We start from the raw sequence: 20,365 nt of genomic DNA, 5'->3' as shown, positions 1-20,365 counted from the left end.
CGTATGGAGTCAGCTATTATGAGGGGGCATAGCTTTAAATTAAGGGGGGGGGGGTAGGTATAGGACAGATGGTACGGGTATGTTCTTTACTCAGCGAGTCGTGAGTTCATGGACTGCCCTGCCAGTAGCAGTGGTGGACTCTCCCTCATTATGGGCATTTAAGCGGGCATTGGATAGGCATATGGAGGATAGTGGGCTAGTGTAGGTTAGGTGGGCTTGGATCGGTGCAACATCGAGGGCCAAAGGGCCTGTATTGCGCTGTATTCTTCTATGTTCTATGTTCTATGTTCTATGCCTCAATAGCCAGAATGTCCCTCCTCAAATTTGGAGACCAAAACTGCACACAACATTCCAGGTGCGGTCTCACCAGGGTCCTGTACAGCTGCAGAAGGACCTCTTTGCTCCTATACTCAATTCCTCTTTTCTATGTTCTATGTTCTATGTTCTATGCCTCAATAGCCAGAATGTCCCTCCTCAAATTTGGAGACCAAAACTGCACACAACATTCCAGGTGCGGTCTCACCAGGGTCCTGTACAGCTGCAGAAGGACCTCTTTGCTCCTATACTCAATTCCTCTTGTTAGTGAAGACCAGCATGCTATTAGCTTTCTTCACTGCCTGCTGTACCTACATGCTTGCTTTCATTGATTGATGTACAAGAACACCTAGATCTTGTTGTACTTTCCCTTTGCCTAACTTGACTCCATTTAGATAGTAATCTGCCTTCCTGTTCTTGCCACCTAAGTGGATAACCACACATTTATCCACATTAAACTGCATCTGCCATGCATCCATCACTCACCTAGCCTGTCCAAGTCACCCTATATTCTCATAACATTCTCCTCACATTTCACCCTGCCACCCAGCTTTGTGTCATCAGCAAATTTGTTATTATTACTTTTAATACCTTCATCTATATCATTAATGTATGTTGTAAACAGCTGCGGTCCCAGCACTGAACCTTGTGGTATCCCACTGGTCACCGCCTGCCATTCTGAAAGGGACCCATTTATCACTAATCTTTGCTCCCTGTCAGCCAGCCAATTTTCAAACCAAGTCAGTATTTTGCCCCCAATACCAAGTCAGTATTTTGCCCTAATTTTGCTCACTAATCTCCTATGTGGGACTTTATCAAAGGCTTTCTGAAAGTCCAGGTAGACTAATTCCTGTTTTCTTTCTCCCTCCTTTCTTGAAAAGTGGGACAACATTAGCCACCCTCCAATCCACAGGAACTGATCCTTAATCTGCAGAACATTGGAAAATGATTATCAATGTGTTCAAAGTTTGTGCGAAGATTTGTAGTTCTGGTGCTCGTTGTTGTGGTTCTGTTCGCCGAGCTGGAAGTTTTTGTTGCAAACGTTTCGTCCCCTGGCTAGGATGGTAGTGTTGTCCCAGTCGAATTCATGTTGCTTGTTGTCTGCGTGTGTGGCTACTAAGGATAGCTGGTCGTGTCGTTTCGTGGCTAGTTGATGTTCATGTATGCGGATTGTTAGCTGTCTTCCTGTTTGTCCTATCAATGTGTCCGCGACTTCTAGAGCCACCTCCTTCAGTACTTAGATTTCAAAATAGAGGAATTTGGTTGTTGGTTACTATTTGAAGAACATGCTTTTTAACAAGAACAAGGTCAGAGTATATTTCCGGAACAATGGTCTGCATTCTGTTTTATTAGGCTGGCTGCCTTTGTTAGGCCGGCAGTTCCTTTAAGATGAGTCCCTATCCATATTAGGTGTAGCCTGCCTCAGTCACTGAACTGCATGCTGCTGCCAAGATGCTTCTAAAGGCCCCTCCCCCAGCTTTCAGTCACAGGTACTCCTGCTACCTCGATTAAATCCTACCCTGCAAGCCTGGCACTTCCTTGGGTAATCCAGGGATGTAATGATTGCGTGAAGGTGAATGGGGCAGCACGGTGGCTCAGTGGTTAGCACTGTTGCCTCACTGCATCATGGACCTGGTTTTGATTTCAGCTTTGGGTGTCTGTCTGTGTGGAGTTTGCACAATCTCCCTGTGTCTGCATGGTTTTCCTCCAGGGGTTCCTGTTTCCAACCACAGTCCAAACTTGTGCAGGTTAAGTGGATTGACCATGCTAAATTGTACTGTAGTGATCAAGGATGTGCAGGTTGAATGGATTAGCCATGAAAAATACAGAGTACAGGGATGGGAGTAGGGGTGGGTCTGGGTGGAATGCTCTGTGGTGCAGACTCGATGGGCCAAATGGTTTCCCTTTGTGCTGTGAGGATTCTATGAATGGCTATTCATTGCCTAAGCAAGTGGAATGGTCTGTTCAAATCTGGTGTGATTCAGGTCATAATGGGATATAAATCATTGAATGATACAGTATAGAAGAGGCCATTTGGCCCATCAAGGTTGTACCGCCAAAGCCACACTACATCTATTAGTCTTATCTTCCAGCATTAGGCCCATAGCCTTGAATATTATGACATTTCAAGTACTCATCCAAATACTTTTAAAGGTTGCGAGGCTACCTGCCTCAACTACCCTCCCAGGCAATACCTTCCAGATCCCCAGCAATCTCTGGGGGTGGACAATATCAAATAGGCAATGGAAGACTTTAGAAAAATGAGGAAGAAGAACCAATACATCGAAAATGATCAAGAAGTCTTTGAATTGTAACCTCTTTGAATAGATATTGATTATCTCATTAGTTTCTGGAGCTAATTGCTCATTTCCCCAGTCACCTGTATAGAAACAGCAGCTAATGAGGTGTGAACATAACCTATTATGTGGGTAATCCATAGCCAGCCAGTCTACAATTTAAAAGTTATTGAGAATAACTTCAGAATAACTTCAGAAGCTGAATAGAATAGCATTACATAAAAGAACCCACGATATATGTAGTTCTGGTATAAGTTGATTGACAGCGCAAGACACAGCTGGAGTTATAAATGTTGATGGAACCAATGTCAGCTCTTTCCTTTCACAGTGCATGTGTATTACAAAATGATTTCCACCAAAATAGTTACAATTTATGAAGAAGCCTGTTGCGAGGCTGCAACCTAACCCATTCATTATGTGGTTCAGATCATTAATACTCAGCCAACTAGATACCTGCAAACCTTAAACATTGGGTAGATGTGTAAATTAAAGCTCAAATTACTGTGGAGGATGGAAACCTTAAATTTTAAAAGAAAGAAAAGAAGCTGGAAAGTCTCAGTGGATCAGGAGGATAGCGTCTGTAAACAGAAACAATGTTGACAATTCAGAACATTGCCCTGAAGTGACTCTTCCCACAAATCCTGTACTTCTGCATCTACATTTACTAATTACATTTATGATTCTCATTTCTAATTTAGATGGATTTCAAATCGCTAGGGAACTGCATTCCGTCCACTTTCAGGACTCTCAGACAACCCATTCTGTGTGTTCTCTGCCTCCTCACATTGTTTCATTCCCCCTCTCCTTACACATTTTAACCTGCGATGTGAGGCCAGGGTGGCGAAGGCTATAAAATAGTCAGGGAAGGGGATTGGCAGAATGCCTATTCTCCCACACCATAAAGGCATACTCCGAGGCAAATTGAGCTACTGTGGTAGTGATTTTAAGTATTGCTGCTTACATTTTATTAATGGCAGGTGGACCTTTCCTGTGACCTTAGATGGTGGGATGGTTTTCCTACTTTTTAACCCATTGAGGGTGCTCCCTCTGCACAATGCTGCCCCCAAAAAGTGCCACCATATCTTATCAATTACCTGCAACATGGCACTTCCCCAGACCTGTTTGGGAGGGTGGCAAGGCTATCATGCACTGTTCCTCCATGTGTATCTCCAGCAGTGGTCACTATTCCCAGCATTACTGCTGCTGACTGTTCCTGGGGCAGGTGACCATGCTTTATATGGAGGGGACAACCTGAAGCCAAGCAATTAGTCAATCTCCATTACATGCTGCTAAGCACCCTGCAGGCAGCCACAGAGTGGGTTACTATCACTCTCCCCTTAGCCCCAAACTCAATTTCCATATTGCCTGTAGGACCCCTGCTACAAGAATGACATGCTGACCATGGACGATTAAGTTTCATTTCTGGCTACGAGGGCTCAGACCTTCAGGAAAATAGACAAAGTATGAAAACCACTCAAAGAATGTACTGGTCATAGATCATAAAACAATCTTATAGATCCATTCATTTGCTCCAGAACATCCCTGTAGGAGTTCCTCAGGGAAGTCTCCTAGGATCAATCATCTTCAACTGTTTCATCAGTGACTTCACTCCATCATGAGGTCAGAGACAAGAATGCTCACTGAGGATTGCACAAAATCTAGTATCATTCATAACTCCTCACATATTGAAGGAGTCTGTGTCCAAATTGCGGCAGGGTCTGAAATGTATCCAGGCTGACCTGATAAATGGCAAGTAACATGCACACCATACAATGTTTGGCAATGGTAATCTCCACAGGACAGAATTTTATATCACCCCACAATGTTCAATGGCATTACCATCACTGAATCCCCAATTAACAACATCCTGGGGATGATCATTGACCAGAAACTGAACCTGAACCAGCTATATAAAGACTGTGCCTGCAAACGTAGGTCAAAGGCTGGGAATTCTGCAACAAGTAGCTCACTTCCTATCTGCTCAAAGCTTGTGTGTCATCTACAAGACAGCGGTCTGCACAAGATGAATTAATTGCTTGCATCATTGCAGCTCTTCAGGACAAAGCAGCCTGCATGATTTGCACAGTGGCAGCAGTGCATACTGTCTATGAGACGCATTGCATTAACTCACGTAGCATCAAATAACTGCAACTTCCAAAGCCAAGCCCTCAACCATCTCGAAGGACAAGGGTAGCAGATGCATGGAAATACCATCCATTTGAAGCTCCCCTGCAAATGACACTCCAAATTGGCTTCTGAAAGTCCCTCCCTAACAGCATTGGGAGTGTACACATACAGCTTGCCAACACATTCTCAAGGGCAATTAGGGATGAGCATTAAATGCTGGCTATGCCAGAAATGCCCACATGCTATGTACAAATAAAAATAATCCAAGGGGGGGCAATCAGACATTGTATTGGTCCCAACCTCTAGCTCCCCCTCTCCACTCCTTTCACAGGTTCACTGGCTACTGAGGAAATTTTCCCATTTCCTGAAATTTCTGATCTGGAGATTTCTGAAATGAACTCCCAATAATACCTGGAACACGGCACCTGCTACAAACTTTGTCTGAGGAATTTAAGATTCTCAACATTTTAAACAGTCTCTCCAGGCGAGTAAGGCTAGCTTTCACTCCTTGTCTCTTGCCCTTCTCACCACATGCTTTTTACCAAAGGGCACACTGGTGCCCCACTATCCCGCTCAAGCTCACTGTTCCCAGTCCTGCTGCTCTTCCAATTGCAGGACCCCTCTCTCCCCGTCCTGCTGTTCCTCCAATCACAGATTCTTTTTTGCTCAGTTCTGCTGCTCCTCCAATCACAGTCTGCCTTTCTTTCGTTCCCACCATACCTCCATTGTAGACTCCTCCTCTTCATCTGCTCCCCCAATTTTAGATTCACACTCTCTCAGTCCCAATTTTCCTCCAACACAAGCTTCCATTTTTCCATGTTTGGTTCTATTTTATAAACAGCTGTATCCTTTTCTGTACTCTCCAGATTGTTTTAAATCATTACAGCGCAGTACAGGCCCTTCGGCCCTCGATGTATTTGCTGTTTTCCTTAAATATACAATCCTGCCCCCTGCTTGCTCTATCAGATATGTACAATACTGCCCCCTGGTTGCACTATCAGATATGTGTACTGGATTTATACCAATGCATAGGATGTTCAAAGTACTTTGCAAATGTGTACCTACAATTCTTAAATGAAACATTGCTTATAGTGTTATATGTGATCATTTAAATGGGAGGGTCTTTGATTAATCATCTACCTGAAGCAGGGTCTTTCAGCTGACACCATTTGAGAACTATTGATCTGACAGTGTGCAGGAAACAGGAACAGTTGAGTTGGATCCTGAATTTTTTCCAAAGCACGTAGCACTGCTTCAATTATGTTGCAGTGTTAATTTTCATTAACTTAAGGTTAAACAATTCACCATGAAATCATTTGTTTTTAAGCAATACTCTTATGAAATTTTGATATTATTTTTAATTCCTATTTCTGTGGTGGATCAGTTAGCATCAGGAATGAGAAAATGAAGGTCAACATTTTGACTTGGTCCCTTCTTCAACACAAGCAAACATCAGATTGAAGATAGCATTGAACACAATCAAGCTACATGGACCAAACTTTAGTTTGCCAATTCATCAGTAGTATGATAAGTTGGAACTTGAAGGTGAAGAATTGACAATGAATCAAAATTGTAGAAGCCTGACAGCATGGAAAAGAGGCCATTCAGCTCATTGAATCCTGCACTGACCCTCCAAACACCATCTCACCCAGATCGATCCTCATAATGCCCATAATCTACACAGCTTGCACATCCCTTCCAATTACATGGCCAATCCACCTAACCTGCACATCTTTGGACTGTAGGTAGAAACCGGAGCACTGGCAGAAGCCACACAGACACGGGGAGAATGTGCAACCTCCACATAGTCACCCGAGGGTGGGATTGAACCTGGGTCAATGGCGCTATGAGGCAGCAGTGCTAGCCACGGAGCCACCATGCCGCTCAAAAATTTTCCATGCACCATGTTTATAATTGGTACTTCAGATCTGTGTTCACTGGGGAAGACACAAGCAATTTCCCAGAGGTAACAGTGGCTGAAGGACCTGAACTGAAGGGAATTTATATTTGCCAGGAATTGGTGTTGGAGAGATTGTTAAGTCTGAAGGCTGATAAGTCCCCGGGCCCTGATGGTCTACATCCCAGGGGACTAAAGTAGGTGGCTCTAGAAATCGTGGATGCGTTGGTGATTATTTTCCAGAGTTCGATAGATTCAGGATCAGTTCTTGCAGATTGGAGAGTGGCTAATGTTGTACCACTTTTTAAGAAAGGAGCGAGAGAGAAAGCAGGAAATTATAGACCAGTTAGCCTGACCTCAGTGGTGGGAAAGATGCTGGAGTCAATTATAAAGGATGAAATTACGACACATTTGAATAGCAGTAACAGGATAGGTCAGATTCCTGAAGAAGGCTTATGCCTGAAACGTCGATTCTCCTGCTCCTTGGATGCTGCCTGACCTGCTGTGCTTTTCCAGCAACACATTTTTCAGCACAGGATAGGTCAGAGTCAGCATGGATTTATGAAGGGGAAATCATGCTTGACTAATCTTCTGGAATTTTTTGAGGATGTAACTCTGAAGATGAATGAGGGAGATCCAGTGGCTGTAGTGTACCTGGACTTTCAGAAAGCCTTTGATAAAGTCCCACATAGGAGGTTAGTGAGCAAAATTAGGGCACATGGTATTGGGGGCAAATTGGTTGAAAATTGGTTGGCTGACAGGAAACAAAGAGTAGTAATAAACAGCTCCCTTTCGGAATGGCAGGCAGTGACCAGTAGGGTACCGCAGGGATCAATGCTGGGGCCGCAGCTTTTTACAATATATATTAATGATATAGAAGATGGTATTAATAGTAACATTAGCAAATGATACTAAGCTGGGTGGCAGGGTGAAATGCGAGGAGGATGTTAGGAGATCACAGGGTGATCTGGACAGGTTAGGTGAGTGGACAGATGCATGGGAGATGCAGTTTAATGTGGATAAATGTATGGTTATCCACTTTCGTGGCAAGAACAGGAATGCAGATTACTACCTAAATGGAGTCAATTTAGGTAAAGGGGCAGTACAAAGAGATCTGGCTGTTCTTGTACACCAGTCAATGAAGGCAAGCATGCAGGTACAGCAGGTAGTGAAGAAAGCAAAGAGCATGCTGGCCTTCATAACAAGAGGGATTGAGTATAGAAGCAAAGAGGTTCTTCTGCAGCTGTACAGGGCCCTGGTGAGACTGCACCTGGAATATTGTGTGCAGTTCTGGTCTCCAAATTTGAGGAATATGTTGAAAGATTGGAGCGACTGGGCTTGTATACCCTTGAGTTTAGAAGACTTAGAGGGGATCTGATTGAGACATTTAAAATTATTAAAGGATTGGACACTCTGGAGGCAGGAAACATGTTTCCGTTGGTGGGTGAGTCCCGAACCAGAGGACACAGCTTAAAAATAAGGGGTAGGCCATTTAGGACAGAGATGAGGAGAAACCTCTTCACCCAGAGAGTGGTGGGTGTGTGGAATGCTCTGCCCCAGAAGGCAGTGGAGGCCCAGTCTCTAGATTTGTTTAAAAAAGAATTGGATAGAGCTCTCAAGGATAGTGGAATCAAGGTTTATGGAAATAAGACAGGAACAGGATACTGATTGAGGATGATCAGCCATGATCATAATGAATGGTGGTGCAGGCTCGAAGGGCAGAATGGCCTACTTCTGCACCTATTGTCTATTGTCTATAATGGCTGTTTCACTGAAACTTGCATGTTTCAGTGAAAAACAATCTCAGTTTTTGGCAATTGTTAAGCAAGTCTGGGTAATCCTACCTGATTTTGTTAGTGGGTGTGTTACAACCTGCCTGGTAATTTTATTGTCAGATGATTTCAACAACAGGACTATATCTGCTGGCAAAGTGTCTCGATTCTTTGCTAGAAAGCCACTGGCATTGTAAAGAACCTGCAATATTAAAGAGAAAGCAACAATTAGGTCATCATTATCACAAATAAGAACAAATTATTTGGTAGAAGAGACCTAGTAGGTAACAAAGTTTCACTTCTAGGGATTTTGTTAAAGAACTTTCAGTGTAGAATCATTTACTTTTCATGCTTTATGTGAATGATGACTCACTTGAGGATAAAGACATTTAACAGATAATAGCTATCATTTGTTTCCAGATTATAGATGAACTTACTCACGAAGCAGTGATGTTTGCTATAAGTAGGCGTATACAATGTACATAATTACATTTTTGTAAGGGGAACAATGGCACAATCAGTGGATTGGTTCTGAAACTGCGTAAGTACAGTACATGGTAATGTCCCTGAGAATTGGTCAGAAGCACCAACTAACAAACATAGAAAATGCAGTGCAATTGCCCATTTCTTTCAGATAGCTTTTCCCTTCATTTTCAGAACAAATGATCCTATAATAACAGTGATACAAATTTACCCCATGCTACGGGTGGTCTTAGATTGAGGGCTAGGATTAAGCTCAAGTTTAAAGTTAGATTTAGGTTTAAAGTTATAATTAGATTGGTTTATGGTTAAGTGATTGAAGTATAATTAAAATGATTGGAAAATTAACTGTCATCGTGCAAAGTGATTTCTGATCTTTATTGGCCAATATTTGATGAATAAACAGAAATGTTAGAACATTAAACATCTAACAGCTGGAGTTGAGAAATAACTTGTAATGGTTTCCTCTCACAATCCAAAGATGTGCAGGTTAGGTGAATTGGCCATGCTAAATTGCCCATAGTGTTCAGGGATGTGTAGATTAGGTACATTAGTCAAGGATAAATGTAAAGTAATAGGATAGGAGAATGGGTCTAAGTGGGTTACTCTGAGGGTTAATGTGGTCTTGTTGGGCCAAATGGGCTGTTTCCACATTGTACGGATTCTATGAGTCTATGATCTAATAAGTGGTAGTGGAATGGGCTGCGGGATTGAATGCCTTACTTCTGCTCCTCCTGTTCTTTCAAAATCTACAATTTTCCTAAGCAGTCATCGTCACATCATTGCCTATTATAGTCAGAGGCATGTACAGCATGGAAATAGACCCTTTACTCCAACTTGTCTATGCCCACCAGATATCCTAAGTTAATCTAGTCCCATTTGCCAGCACTTGGCCCATATCCCTCTAAATCCTTCCTATTCATATACCCATCCAGATGCTTTTTCAATGTTGTAATTGTACCAACCTCCACCACTTCTTATGGCAGCTAGTTCCATCCATGCACTGTGTGAAAACGTTGCCCCTTGGGTCCCTTCTAAATTTCTCCCCTCTCACCTTAAACCTCTGTCCTCTATTTTTGGACTCTCCTACCCTGGGGAAAAGACTTTGGCTGTTCACCCTATCCATGCCCCTCAGGACTTTATAAACTTCTATAAGGTCACCTGTCAGCATCTAATGCTCCAGGGAAAATATCCCCAGTCTATTGAGCCTCTCCCGATAGCTCAAACCATCCAACACTGGTTATATTGCATGAATAGTTAGATCATCTGCTGTGTGAGCTGTTGCTCATCTTTAAATGTTGTGATTTAAGGGGTCTGCTTAGTCTAGTATGGCAGAGGAAAACCAACTAATAGTTGAAAAAGCAGGGCTTCTGGTCATAAAGAAGATGCAGTTTATTGCATGGTTGAAATTAGGCACATGTTACAGTAATTTGACAGACATTAATACTGAGACTATAAAGGAGACCTTGATATTAGGCCTTACCCCTCGAGATCCTAAGCTGTTCTCTTGCCTGAATCCACGTATCATCATCATATTGGGCAGTACTTAATGCAGTGCTCTGCACAAACCCTTTCAGACCCTTAAACCCTGAAGAACCAGAAGTTCATTATAATGTTTAAAAGTTCCCTGAGCAACCATTCCCTTAAGAAGTATTCATGCTGATAAGGTTGAGAGGCATGTATATTGTTTGGACAAAAATGTATATAGCTTCAAATTCAATGCTTATAACCTGTCAATGATTGTGTAATCCATGCACACTTTCTCATCTGAGATATTTCCTTGGAATTCCCTCAATCCTATTCATGCTGAAAATTGATGTTTGTGCCCAAATTTCCTAGTGTGAACACACATGCAGTGTGACCAGGAAGGATAACAGTAAGTGAGTGATTATCTTCTACCTTGGTTCTGCCAAAGCCTCACGCCCCTTTGGTTTTGCTATTCCTTTTGCATAATTCTGAAGCACAGGCGTGTGCCCACTGGGAATCTTATTTCAGCTACTTAATCCTGCTGAGTGCAGAGAGGGACGGAGTCTGAAAATCTCCAAATGCCCTGAGACTGAGAGCATGTTGGCCTCACACAGAGCAGACAATAGTAACAGACTTAAAGTCATGCTAAGAAAATCATCATTGTAGTAGTAATCCTAAATTTGTGGAGTCAGCCAAAATGAGAAAAAAAAGCATGTGAAGCTTGCCCTATTGAAAGGTCAATTGGTCAGATGGTGCCTTAAGTGCTTTCTGTATTTTCTAAACAGGTATTGTAACTCAGCAGGTAACCATTTGCCAGCAAAACACAGTGTAGTCGATCACAGGATGGTGTTGTGTGAATATCATCCAGTTGATTAGATAATACAAAAGACCCACAAGGAAATTGGCTGGGTGTGAATGGCTGACCTGGGGGCCAAGGTTTGTTAAAGCCAAGAAATAAATCTCTTTCCAGGACAAACATACAGATGTCCTAATGAGTGAAAAGTCTACTGGCCAGAGTAGACGTGATTGACTTGTGATGTTTGTCAGTAGCCAATTGATCAATTGCTAAAGACTGGACAGTGTCAACGATTGGTCACACAGGTTGCTTGCATGGGAAGGAGTTTAAAAGCATGTGCCTCAGAGAGTTAGATAGCTCAGGAACAGAAAACACCCGATATATGACTGGAGGTTAGGATGGAGCCGGCTGATTATCTGTTTCTGTCTGATCCTAAGATATAGGCAGAAGTGGGTACCACAGATTCTGGAGATTAGAGTCAAGATTAGAGTGGTGCTGGAAAAGCACTGCAGGTCAGGCAGCATCCAAGGAGCAGGAAAATCGACGGTTCGCAAAAACCCTTCATCTGGATGAAGGGCTTTTGTCTGAAATGTCGATTTTCCTGCTCATCAGATGCTGCCTGACCTGCTATGCTTTTCCAGCACCACTCTAATCTTAATCCTAAAATATGTCCACATAAAGTGGGTCACTAGCATTATATGGGTAAACTTGTGATATATTATTATTGTTGCAGTATGTTGTAGTGCACCTTACTTCACAAAACAATTGGGTATACCTTGGGTTATTGATATCCAGAGTAAATTTGACAGACTAGGGAAAGTAGGAATAAAAACTTACTTTTAAACTCCTGACATCTCATAAATTTTGCTACCAAGTTGTGCTGCACCTGGATTTTACGTAAATAAAGGAAATTGCTGCCACTTGAGTAAGCATGCACTGGAGAATTTGGACCTATATCTTGAGGACGATATAAATAATAGAGCAAATTCACACGTACTGAGTTTCCAATATAAAACTGACCTAAAGCAGTTATGCACAAATTATTCACGAAACAAACCCACTACTCTGCTGTGATGTTGTGGTTTGTCGCAAAAGGTGACTAAATTGTACACTGAGTTGCAAATATTTTTAGATTATGTGTTAGTCTGGCACAGAACAGCAGAGGAAGAAGACATCCCGATACCAATCAGTGATTCAGCAGCTGTGAAAATTACCACCATCTGTGGTTTAATGTGTTTATTTCCTTATTAATTGTTATTCCTCATTGTATTGCAATTGTATAAAGAGCCATTTTTTGCGAAGGTGATGCACAAATCAACAGAGCCCCTTCAAAGACCTTTAGGATTTTGATGTTTATCCACCTAACTTTACCCAAAATGGAAAGTGCACCCAATTGTACAACCTGTCTTGGAGTTAAAGAACAAAGAACATTACAGCACAGGCACGGGCCCTTCGGCCCTCCAAGTCTGTGCCGATCCAGATCCTCTATCTAAACCTGCCACCTATTTTCGAAGGATCTGTATCCCTTTGCGCCCTGTCCATTCATGTATTTGTCGAGATACATCTTAAATGACGCTATTGTTCCTGCCTCTATCACTTCCGCTGGCAACGCTTTCCATGCCCCCACCACCTCTGCGTAAAGAAATTTCCATGCATATCTCCCCTAAACCTTTCCCCTCTCACTTTGAACTCATGAACCCTCGTAATTGACTCCCCCACTCTGGGAAAAAGCTTCTTGCCATCCACCCTGTCTATACCTCTCATGATTTTGTAGACCTCAATCAAGTCCTCCCTCAACCTCAGTCTTTCTAATGAAACTAATCTTAATCTGTTCAACCCCTTTTCATAGCAAGCACTCTCCATACCAGGCAACATCCTCTGCACCCTCTCCAAAGCATCCACCTTCTTTTGGTAATGTGGCGACCAGAACTGTATGCAGTATTCCAAATGTGGCCGAACCATAGTCCTATACAACTGTAACATGACCTGCCAACTCTTGTACTCAGTACCCTGTCCAATGAAAGGAAGCATGCCATATGTCTTTTTGACCACTTTACTGACCTGCATTGTCACCTTCAGGGAACAATGGATCCAAATACCCAGATCTCTCTGTATGTCAATTTTCCCCAGGACTTTTCCATTTACTGTATAGTTCGCTCTTGATTTGGAACATCCAAAATGCGTCACCTCATATTTGCCCGGGTTGAACTCCTCTGCTATTTCTCTGCCCATCTCTCCATCCATCTATATTCTGCTATATTGTCTGATAGACCCCTTCACTATCTGCTACTCCACCAGTCTTGGTGTCATCTGCAAACTTGTTAATCAGGCAACCAATACCTTCCTCTAAATCATTTTTATATATCACAAACAACAGTGGACCCAGCACAGATCTGTGGTCACAAGTCTCCATTTTAAGAAACTCCCTTCCACTACTACTCCCTGTCTCCTGTTGCCCAGCCAGTTCTCTATCCATCTAGCTAGAACACCCTGGACCCCATAAGACTTCACCTTCTGCATCAGCCTATCATGGGGAACCTTATCAAATGCCTTACTAAAGTTGATGGATATGACAAATACAGCCCTTTCCCCCATCAGTCAACATTGTCACCTCCTCAAAGAATTCTATTAGGTTTATAAGACATGACCTTCCCCACACAAAACCATGCTGCCCATTACTGATTAGCCCATTTTCTTCCAAATGGGAATAGATCCTATTCCTCAGTATCTTCTCCAGAAACTTCACCACCACTGATGTCAGACTCACCGGTCTATAATCACCTGGAGTATCCCTGGTACCCTTCTTAAACTAAGGGACAACATTAGCAATTCTCCAGTCCTCCGGGACCTCACCCATGTTCAAGGATGCGCAAAGGAATCTGTTATAGCCCCATCTATTTCCTCTCTCGCTCCCTCAGTAACCCACCCAGACCTGAGGACTTGTCAACTTTAATGCCTTTTAGAATATCCACAACTTACTCCCTCCTTATGCCGACTTGACCTAGAGTAATCAAAGATCTATCACTAACCTCAATATCCGTCATGTCCCTCTCCTCGTTGAATACCGATGCAAAGTAACTCATTAAGAATCTCACGCATTTTCTCTGACTCCACACATATCCTTCCTCCTTTGTCTTTGAGTGGACCAATCCTTTCTCCAATTACCCACTTGCTCCTTAGATTAGATTAGATTCCTTACAGTGTGGAAACAGGCCCTTCGGCCCAACAAGTCTACACCGACCCTCCGAAGAGCAACCGATCCAGACCAATTCCCATACATTTACCTCTGCACCTAACACTATGGGTAATTTAGCATGGCCAATTCACCTAACCTGCACATCTTTGGACTGTGGGTGGAAACTGGTGCACCGGAGGAAACCCACGCAGACACTGGGAGAATGTGCAAACTCCACACAGACTGTTGCCTGAGGCGGGATTTGAACCCGTGTCCCTGGTGCTGTGAGACAGCAGTGCTAACCACTGAGCAACTGTGCCGCCTCCTTATCTATGAATAAAAGGCTTTGGAATTTTCCTTGACCCTGTTTGCTAAAGATATCTCATGACCCCTTTTAGCCTTCTTAATTCCTCATTTCCTAACACCAGGTCCAGTATGGCCCCTTCCCGAGTTGGACTATTTAATATCAGTCTAGAAAACCCTCCTGGATGCTCCTTGCGAATTCTGCTCCAACCTGACCTCGAACACTAAGTGAATCCCTCAATGTTGGGAAAATTAAGATCTCCTATCACCACTACCCTGTTTCTCCTACATGTTCCCATGATCTGTTTACATATTTGCACCTCTATCTCAAGTTCGCTGTTGGGAGGTCTGTAGTACAATCCCAACATTGTTACTGCACCCTTCCTATTTCTGAGCTCTGCCCATATTGCCTCACTGCTTGAGTCCTCCATAATGCCCTCCTTTAGCACAGCTGTGATACCTTCTTTCACCAGTAATGCAACTCCTCCACCCCTTTTACCTCCCTCTTTATCCTGCCTGAAACATTGATATCCTGGGATATGTAATTGCCAATCATGCCTTTCCCTCAACCAAGTCTCAGTAATAGCAATAACGTACTTCTTGCATTAAAACAAATGCACCTCAGACCACCAGTCTCTTTGCATTCCGCATCTGCTCCCTGCCTCCTCTTCCCTTAGTCATGCTGACTTCATTATCTGGTTCCTTACAGGTTTTAGTTACTGATTCCTTACTGTCCTCTAACCTCATTTGGTTCCCATCTCCCTGCCACATTAGTTTAAACCGTCCCCAACACCATTAGCAAACTACCCTCAAGGACTTTGGTTCCAGTCCGGCCCAGGTGGAGACTGTCCAATTTGTAATAGTTCCACCTCCTCCAGAACTGATCCCAATGTCCCAAAAATCTGAACCCATCCCTCCCGCACCATCTCTCAAGCTATGCATCATTGTGCTTATTCTATCATTCCTACTCTGACTGGCGCATGGCACTGGTAGCAATCCTGAGATTACTACCTCTGAGGTCCTACTTTTTAACTTGGCTCCTAACTCCCTAAATTCTGCTTGTAGGACCTCACCCCATTTTTTATGTAAATCATTTGTGCCTATATGCATCACGACAACTGGCTGTTCACCCTCCCCCTTGAGTACTCCTTCAGACTGGGATTGACAAGCCTATATGTGAAATATGTCAAAGTCTTCGGTTGGTTTGTGTGGAAAGCAGCATAAGGGTTTGTGACTGTTTAACTAGTGTAAGGATTCCAGTGAACAAGTTTCTTCATAGTACTGGAGAATTTCCTGGGGTTCTGAAACAACTGCACAGAGGCCGGGTCCTGTTACCAGTGCACAGTACACACTGGCCAAGTGACCCGCCAACTCGGAGTCAATCCTCAACTGAGGAGATTCTAATCTCCTGGTTATATTGGTCAGCTAAGGCTTTGCTGATTGATCTAAGTTAACAACTCCAAACAAAACCTTCATAGTCAATGAGGTCCCCCTGGTTCTAATCACTACAGGTTCCGCACTCAGAAATGAACATTTCGGATCATAGACGTTTGCAGCACAGGAGGCCAATCAACCCATTGTGAGTATTCTAGCTCTTGAAAGAGCTACCCAGTAGTCCCATTCTCTAGCTCTATCTCTGTAGTCCTCAAAATGTATCACTTTCAAATAAATACCCAGCTCTCATTTGAAACCTCATATGGAATCTGCATCCACCTCTCTCCAAGGCAGCCTATTCCAAATCCTGACAACTGTCTGAGTAAAGAAGTTTTAGCTCATCTCAGTCCTAGCTCTCTTGCTGACAATCTTGAAATTGTGACTCCTTAGTCAGAGACAAACCCATGCACGGAAACAGAATAACCTTCTTTACCCGGTCAAAATTGTTCATATTGAATTCAATTGAACACCTTAATAAGGTCACCTATACCTGCTCTGTGTAGGACAAGCCCATTTTCTCCAAACTCTCCTTGATTCTAAAATCCCTCATTCTTGGTATCATTCCAGTAGATCTCCATTTCATTCTCTTCAGGGCTCTAAAGTCTTTTCTTACATAAGGTACCAAAACTGAAGACTGAACTCTAAATGTGGTCTGACCAATGGTTTGTAGACATGTAGCATCATTTCCTTGCTTTTATGCCACTATATGCCACTTTTATAAACCCAAGGATCCTACTAGCCTCGTTAATAATTGTTGAAAATGTGTTGCTGGAAAAGCGCAGCAGGTCAGACAGCATCCAAGGAACAGGAGAATTGACATTTCGGGCATAAGCCCTTCTTCAGCCATTCCTGAAGAAGGGCTTATGCCCGAAACGTCGATTCTACTGTTCCTTGGATGCTGCCTGACCTGCTGCGCTTTTCCAGCAACACATTTTCAGCTCTGATCTCCAGCATCTGCAGTCCTCACTTTCTCCTCGTTAATAATTGTTTCAACTTGCCTGGCAACTTTCAGAGAATTATGTACATGAACTCCAAGATCTCTCTCTCTCTCTCTCTCTCTTGTATTCCCCTCAAAGTTGTACTATTGAACCTGTATTGTTTCTCCATGTTTCTTCTATCAAAATGCATTACTCATATTTCTTTGCAATGAAATTCATTTGCCAGGTGTCTGCCAATTTGGCTAATTTGTCAATTTAGGTCAAGAGTTTTTTTGATGAAATGTAAGAATGGACATTCTTCTATTCGTGACCACCAGCATCAAAAAACCCCACAAATCATGTGCCAATTGACATGTAACCTGGAATAATTTTATGAGGATGTCATGGTACTTCATATTACTGAGTATTAATACCATAGTCTGGGCAGAGTTAGACAGTCTAGATCCTGATGAAGGACTTTTGCCCGAAACGTCGATTTTCCTGCTCCTCGGATGCTGAATGACCTGCTGTGCTTTTCCAGCACCACTCTGATCTAAATTCTGGTCTCCAGCATCTGCAGTCCTCACTTTTGCCTAGTCTAGATCCTTATAACAAACCAGACTTCGTTATGGACAAGAACACATGATGAAGATAGATTAATCCTGAACTAATGTAACAGTAAGTCAGAACATGGGATATCTAGGATTACCATGTATAACAGCCCTGAATAAATTGTGTTATTTTGAGATTGGAGCTTGAAGAGAGTTCTTGACATATCCTTCTCCTCACCCAATCTGTAAAGAACCCAACCCATGGTGTGGCTTCAAGCCATGTGATGGAAGATGCTGGCAGCTCTGATCTACCAGGAAATGTTGCAGCAGTGAAGGTCAAAAAAACAGAACAAACATTGTTTAGAGAGTAGAATAATTTTTAAAAATTAAAAAGAATGAGTAAAGGTTTAAGACCAGCTACAAGTCAGCAAAGCTCTGGAGCTGAACAGGAAGCTGAAAGGAAACATCTTTGAATAGACACTCTTCCAAATAAACTACCAGAGTACTATAAGTCTCAAAACTTTGACAGACAGTAATAGAAAAAACACTCCTTTAAGAAAACAATAAGAGCTGTAATAGCTCATTAGCAGCTAAGAGGGAAAATTTGTATCAAGTATGCAAAAAAGGGATCGATTACTGGATACAAAAAGCAGATTCAATCTCATGACTGAAGGGACATATAAAAGGTTTTCATTACATCCAAAAAAACCGAGACAATGAACCACAGTTTAGACTTCGAACAGTGAAATTAACAAATTTCAACCTCCTCAGTGACAAATTAACAAAAGCAGGTTAATTTAGTTCTTCAGGTACAGACTCGAAGAAAATCAATCAGAAAAAGAAAAAAAGCAATAAAAATTATTATTTCTGCTTGAAGTATTAAAATCCTAACAGTGATTTTAGTGAAATATTTGTCATTTTGAAAGTTTGAACAACAAATTCAAAATTATATTCAACAATTAGGCAGTTTTAGCAATTTTGTTTAATAGAGTCATAGAATCACAGAGTGTCAGTCCAACTCATCCATGTCGACCAGACATACCAATATCAATCTGACCTAACCCTATTTGCCAGCATTTGGCCCATATCCCTCTAAACCATTCCTATTCATGTAACCATTCAGATACCTTTTAAATGGTGTAATTGTCCCCACCTCCACTACTTCCTCTGGCAGCTCGTTCCTTAAATGCATCACTCTCTGCATGAAAAATTTATCCCTCAGATCCTTTTCAAATATTTCCCCTCTTACCTTAGATCTATGTCACCCTAGACCTTGGATATTCACCATATCCAAGCCCCTCAAGATTTTATAAACCACTATAAGGTCACTCCTCAGCCTCTGATACACGAGGGAAAAAGCTCCTAGCCTACCTGGCCTCTCCTTACAGCTCAAATGCTCCAGTCCTGACAACATCCTTGTCAATCTTTTCTGCATCCATTCAAATTTAACAACATCCTGACCACAGAAAAGCAATCAGAATGGTATGCAGTATTCCAAATGTGGCTTCACCATTGTCCTATACAGCTGCAACATGACATCCAAACTCTTCCTCAATGCTCTGACCAATGAAGGTCATTATGCAAAATGCCTTCTTCACCACCCTGTCTACCTGCGACTCCACTTTCAAGGAACTATGCAACTGCACTTCTAGGTCTCTTTCTTCGGCAACACTCCCCAGGACTCTACCATTAACTGTCGAAGTCCTGTCCTGATTTGCCTTACCAAAATGCAAAACCTCACATTTATCTAAATTAAACTGCATTGACCACTCCTCGGCCCATTAGCCCATCCGATCAAGGTCTCATTATATTCTGAGTTAATCTTCTTCGCTGTCCACTACACCACCTATTTTGGTGTCATCTGCAAACCTAATAACCATACACCCTATGATCACATCCAAACCATTTATATAAATGACAAAAAGCAGTAGACCTAGCACTGATGCTTCTCGCACATCACTGGTCAGAGGCCTCCAGTCTGAAAAGCAATCTTCCACCACCATCCCGTCACCTACCTTCAAGCCAGTTTGTATTCGATTGGCTAGCTCCTCCTGGTTCCTATGTGATCTAACCTTACTAACTAGTCTACCACACAGAATCTGATCAAACATTTTGCTGAAGTCTAGGCAGACAACGTCTACCTCTGCCTTTAATTTTTTTAAATCACATCTTCAAAAAACTCAATCAAGTTAATGAGACATGATTTCCCATGCACAAAGCTATGCTGACAATCTCTAATCAGCCCTTGCCTTTCCAAATGCATGTAAGTACTATCCCTCAGAATCCCCTCCTACAACCTACCCACCACTTGACGTATGGCTTACCTTACACCTTATTAAAATGTGAAACATCAAATAAAAAAAGAGCACAAATCTGAACCTTTGGTGTTGAAATCAGTGCTGAAAGTACCTTGGATTCAGAAAAAATATATCCCCAATGATATCATGGCAGGTATCTTCGATGCAGTTAAAAATAATTGAATCTTATTGAGTGAAGATATTTTCAGAAAGTTTTTACCCACAGAACTTTGTAAATATTTCAGCCATCTTGGAAAATGAATATCTTTAAGACATCGATATGCAACGGAAAATGGAGCTTTACTTTGAAAACAGCATTTAAGAGAGCAAAAACTTCAACAGCTCTTGTTTTTATTATTGCAACAATAAAAATTAACAGAGAAAATAACAACAACCCTGCTGTAAGAAGGATTTTGCAAAACTTGAAAGGGTTAAGAAAACGTTTACAAGGATGTTGCCAGGGTTGGAGGATTTGAACTATAGGGAGGGGCTGAGTAGATTGGGGCTTTTTTCCCTGGAGAGTCAGAGACTGAGGAG

General features: G+C 42.3%; 1 protein-coding gene across 1 annotated transcript in view; it reads right to left on the bottom strand.

The window, feature by feature from the left end:
* Positions 1-20,365, bottom strand: part of LOC122550047 (myosin-IIIa-like) — a 200,125-nt gene that overhangs the window by 152,622 nt on the left and 27,138 nt on the right. Inside the window, exon 8 of the mRNA XM_043690480.1 lies at positions 8,481-8,610. Within this exon, the coding sequence (XP_043546415.1) occupies positions 8,481-8,610 (130 nt within the window). The remainder of the gene's footprint in view (positions 1-8,480; positions 8,611-20,365) is intronic.

This window comes from Chiloscyllium plagiosum, chromosome 5 (genome assembly GCF_004010195.1).
Source record: "Chiloscyllium plagiosum isolate BGI_BamShark_2017 chromosome 5, ASM401019v2, whole genome shotgun sequence".
NCBI lineage: Eukaryota > Metazoa > Chordata > Chondrichthyes > Orectolobiformes > Hemiscylliidae > Chiloscyllium > Chiloscyllium plagiosum.
This window is presented reverse-complemented; position numbering and strand designations above follow the sequence as displayed.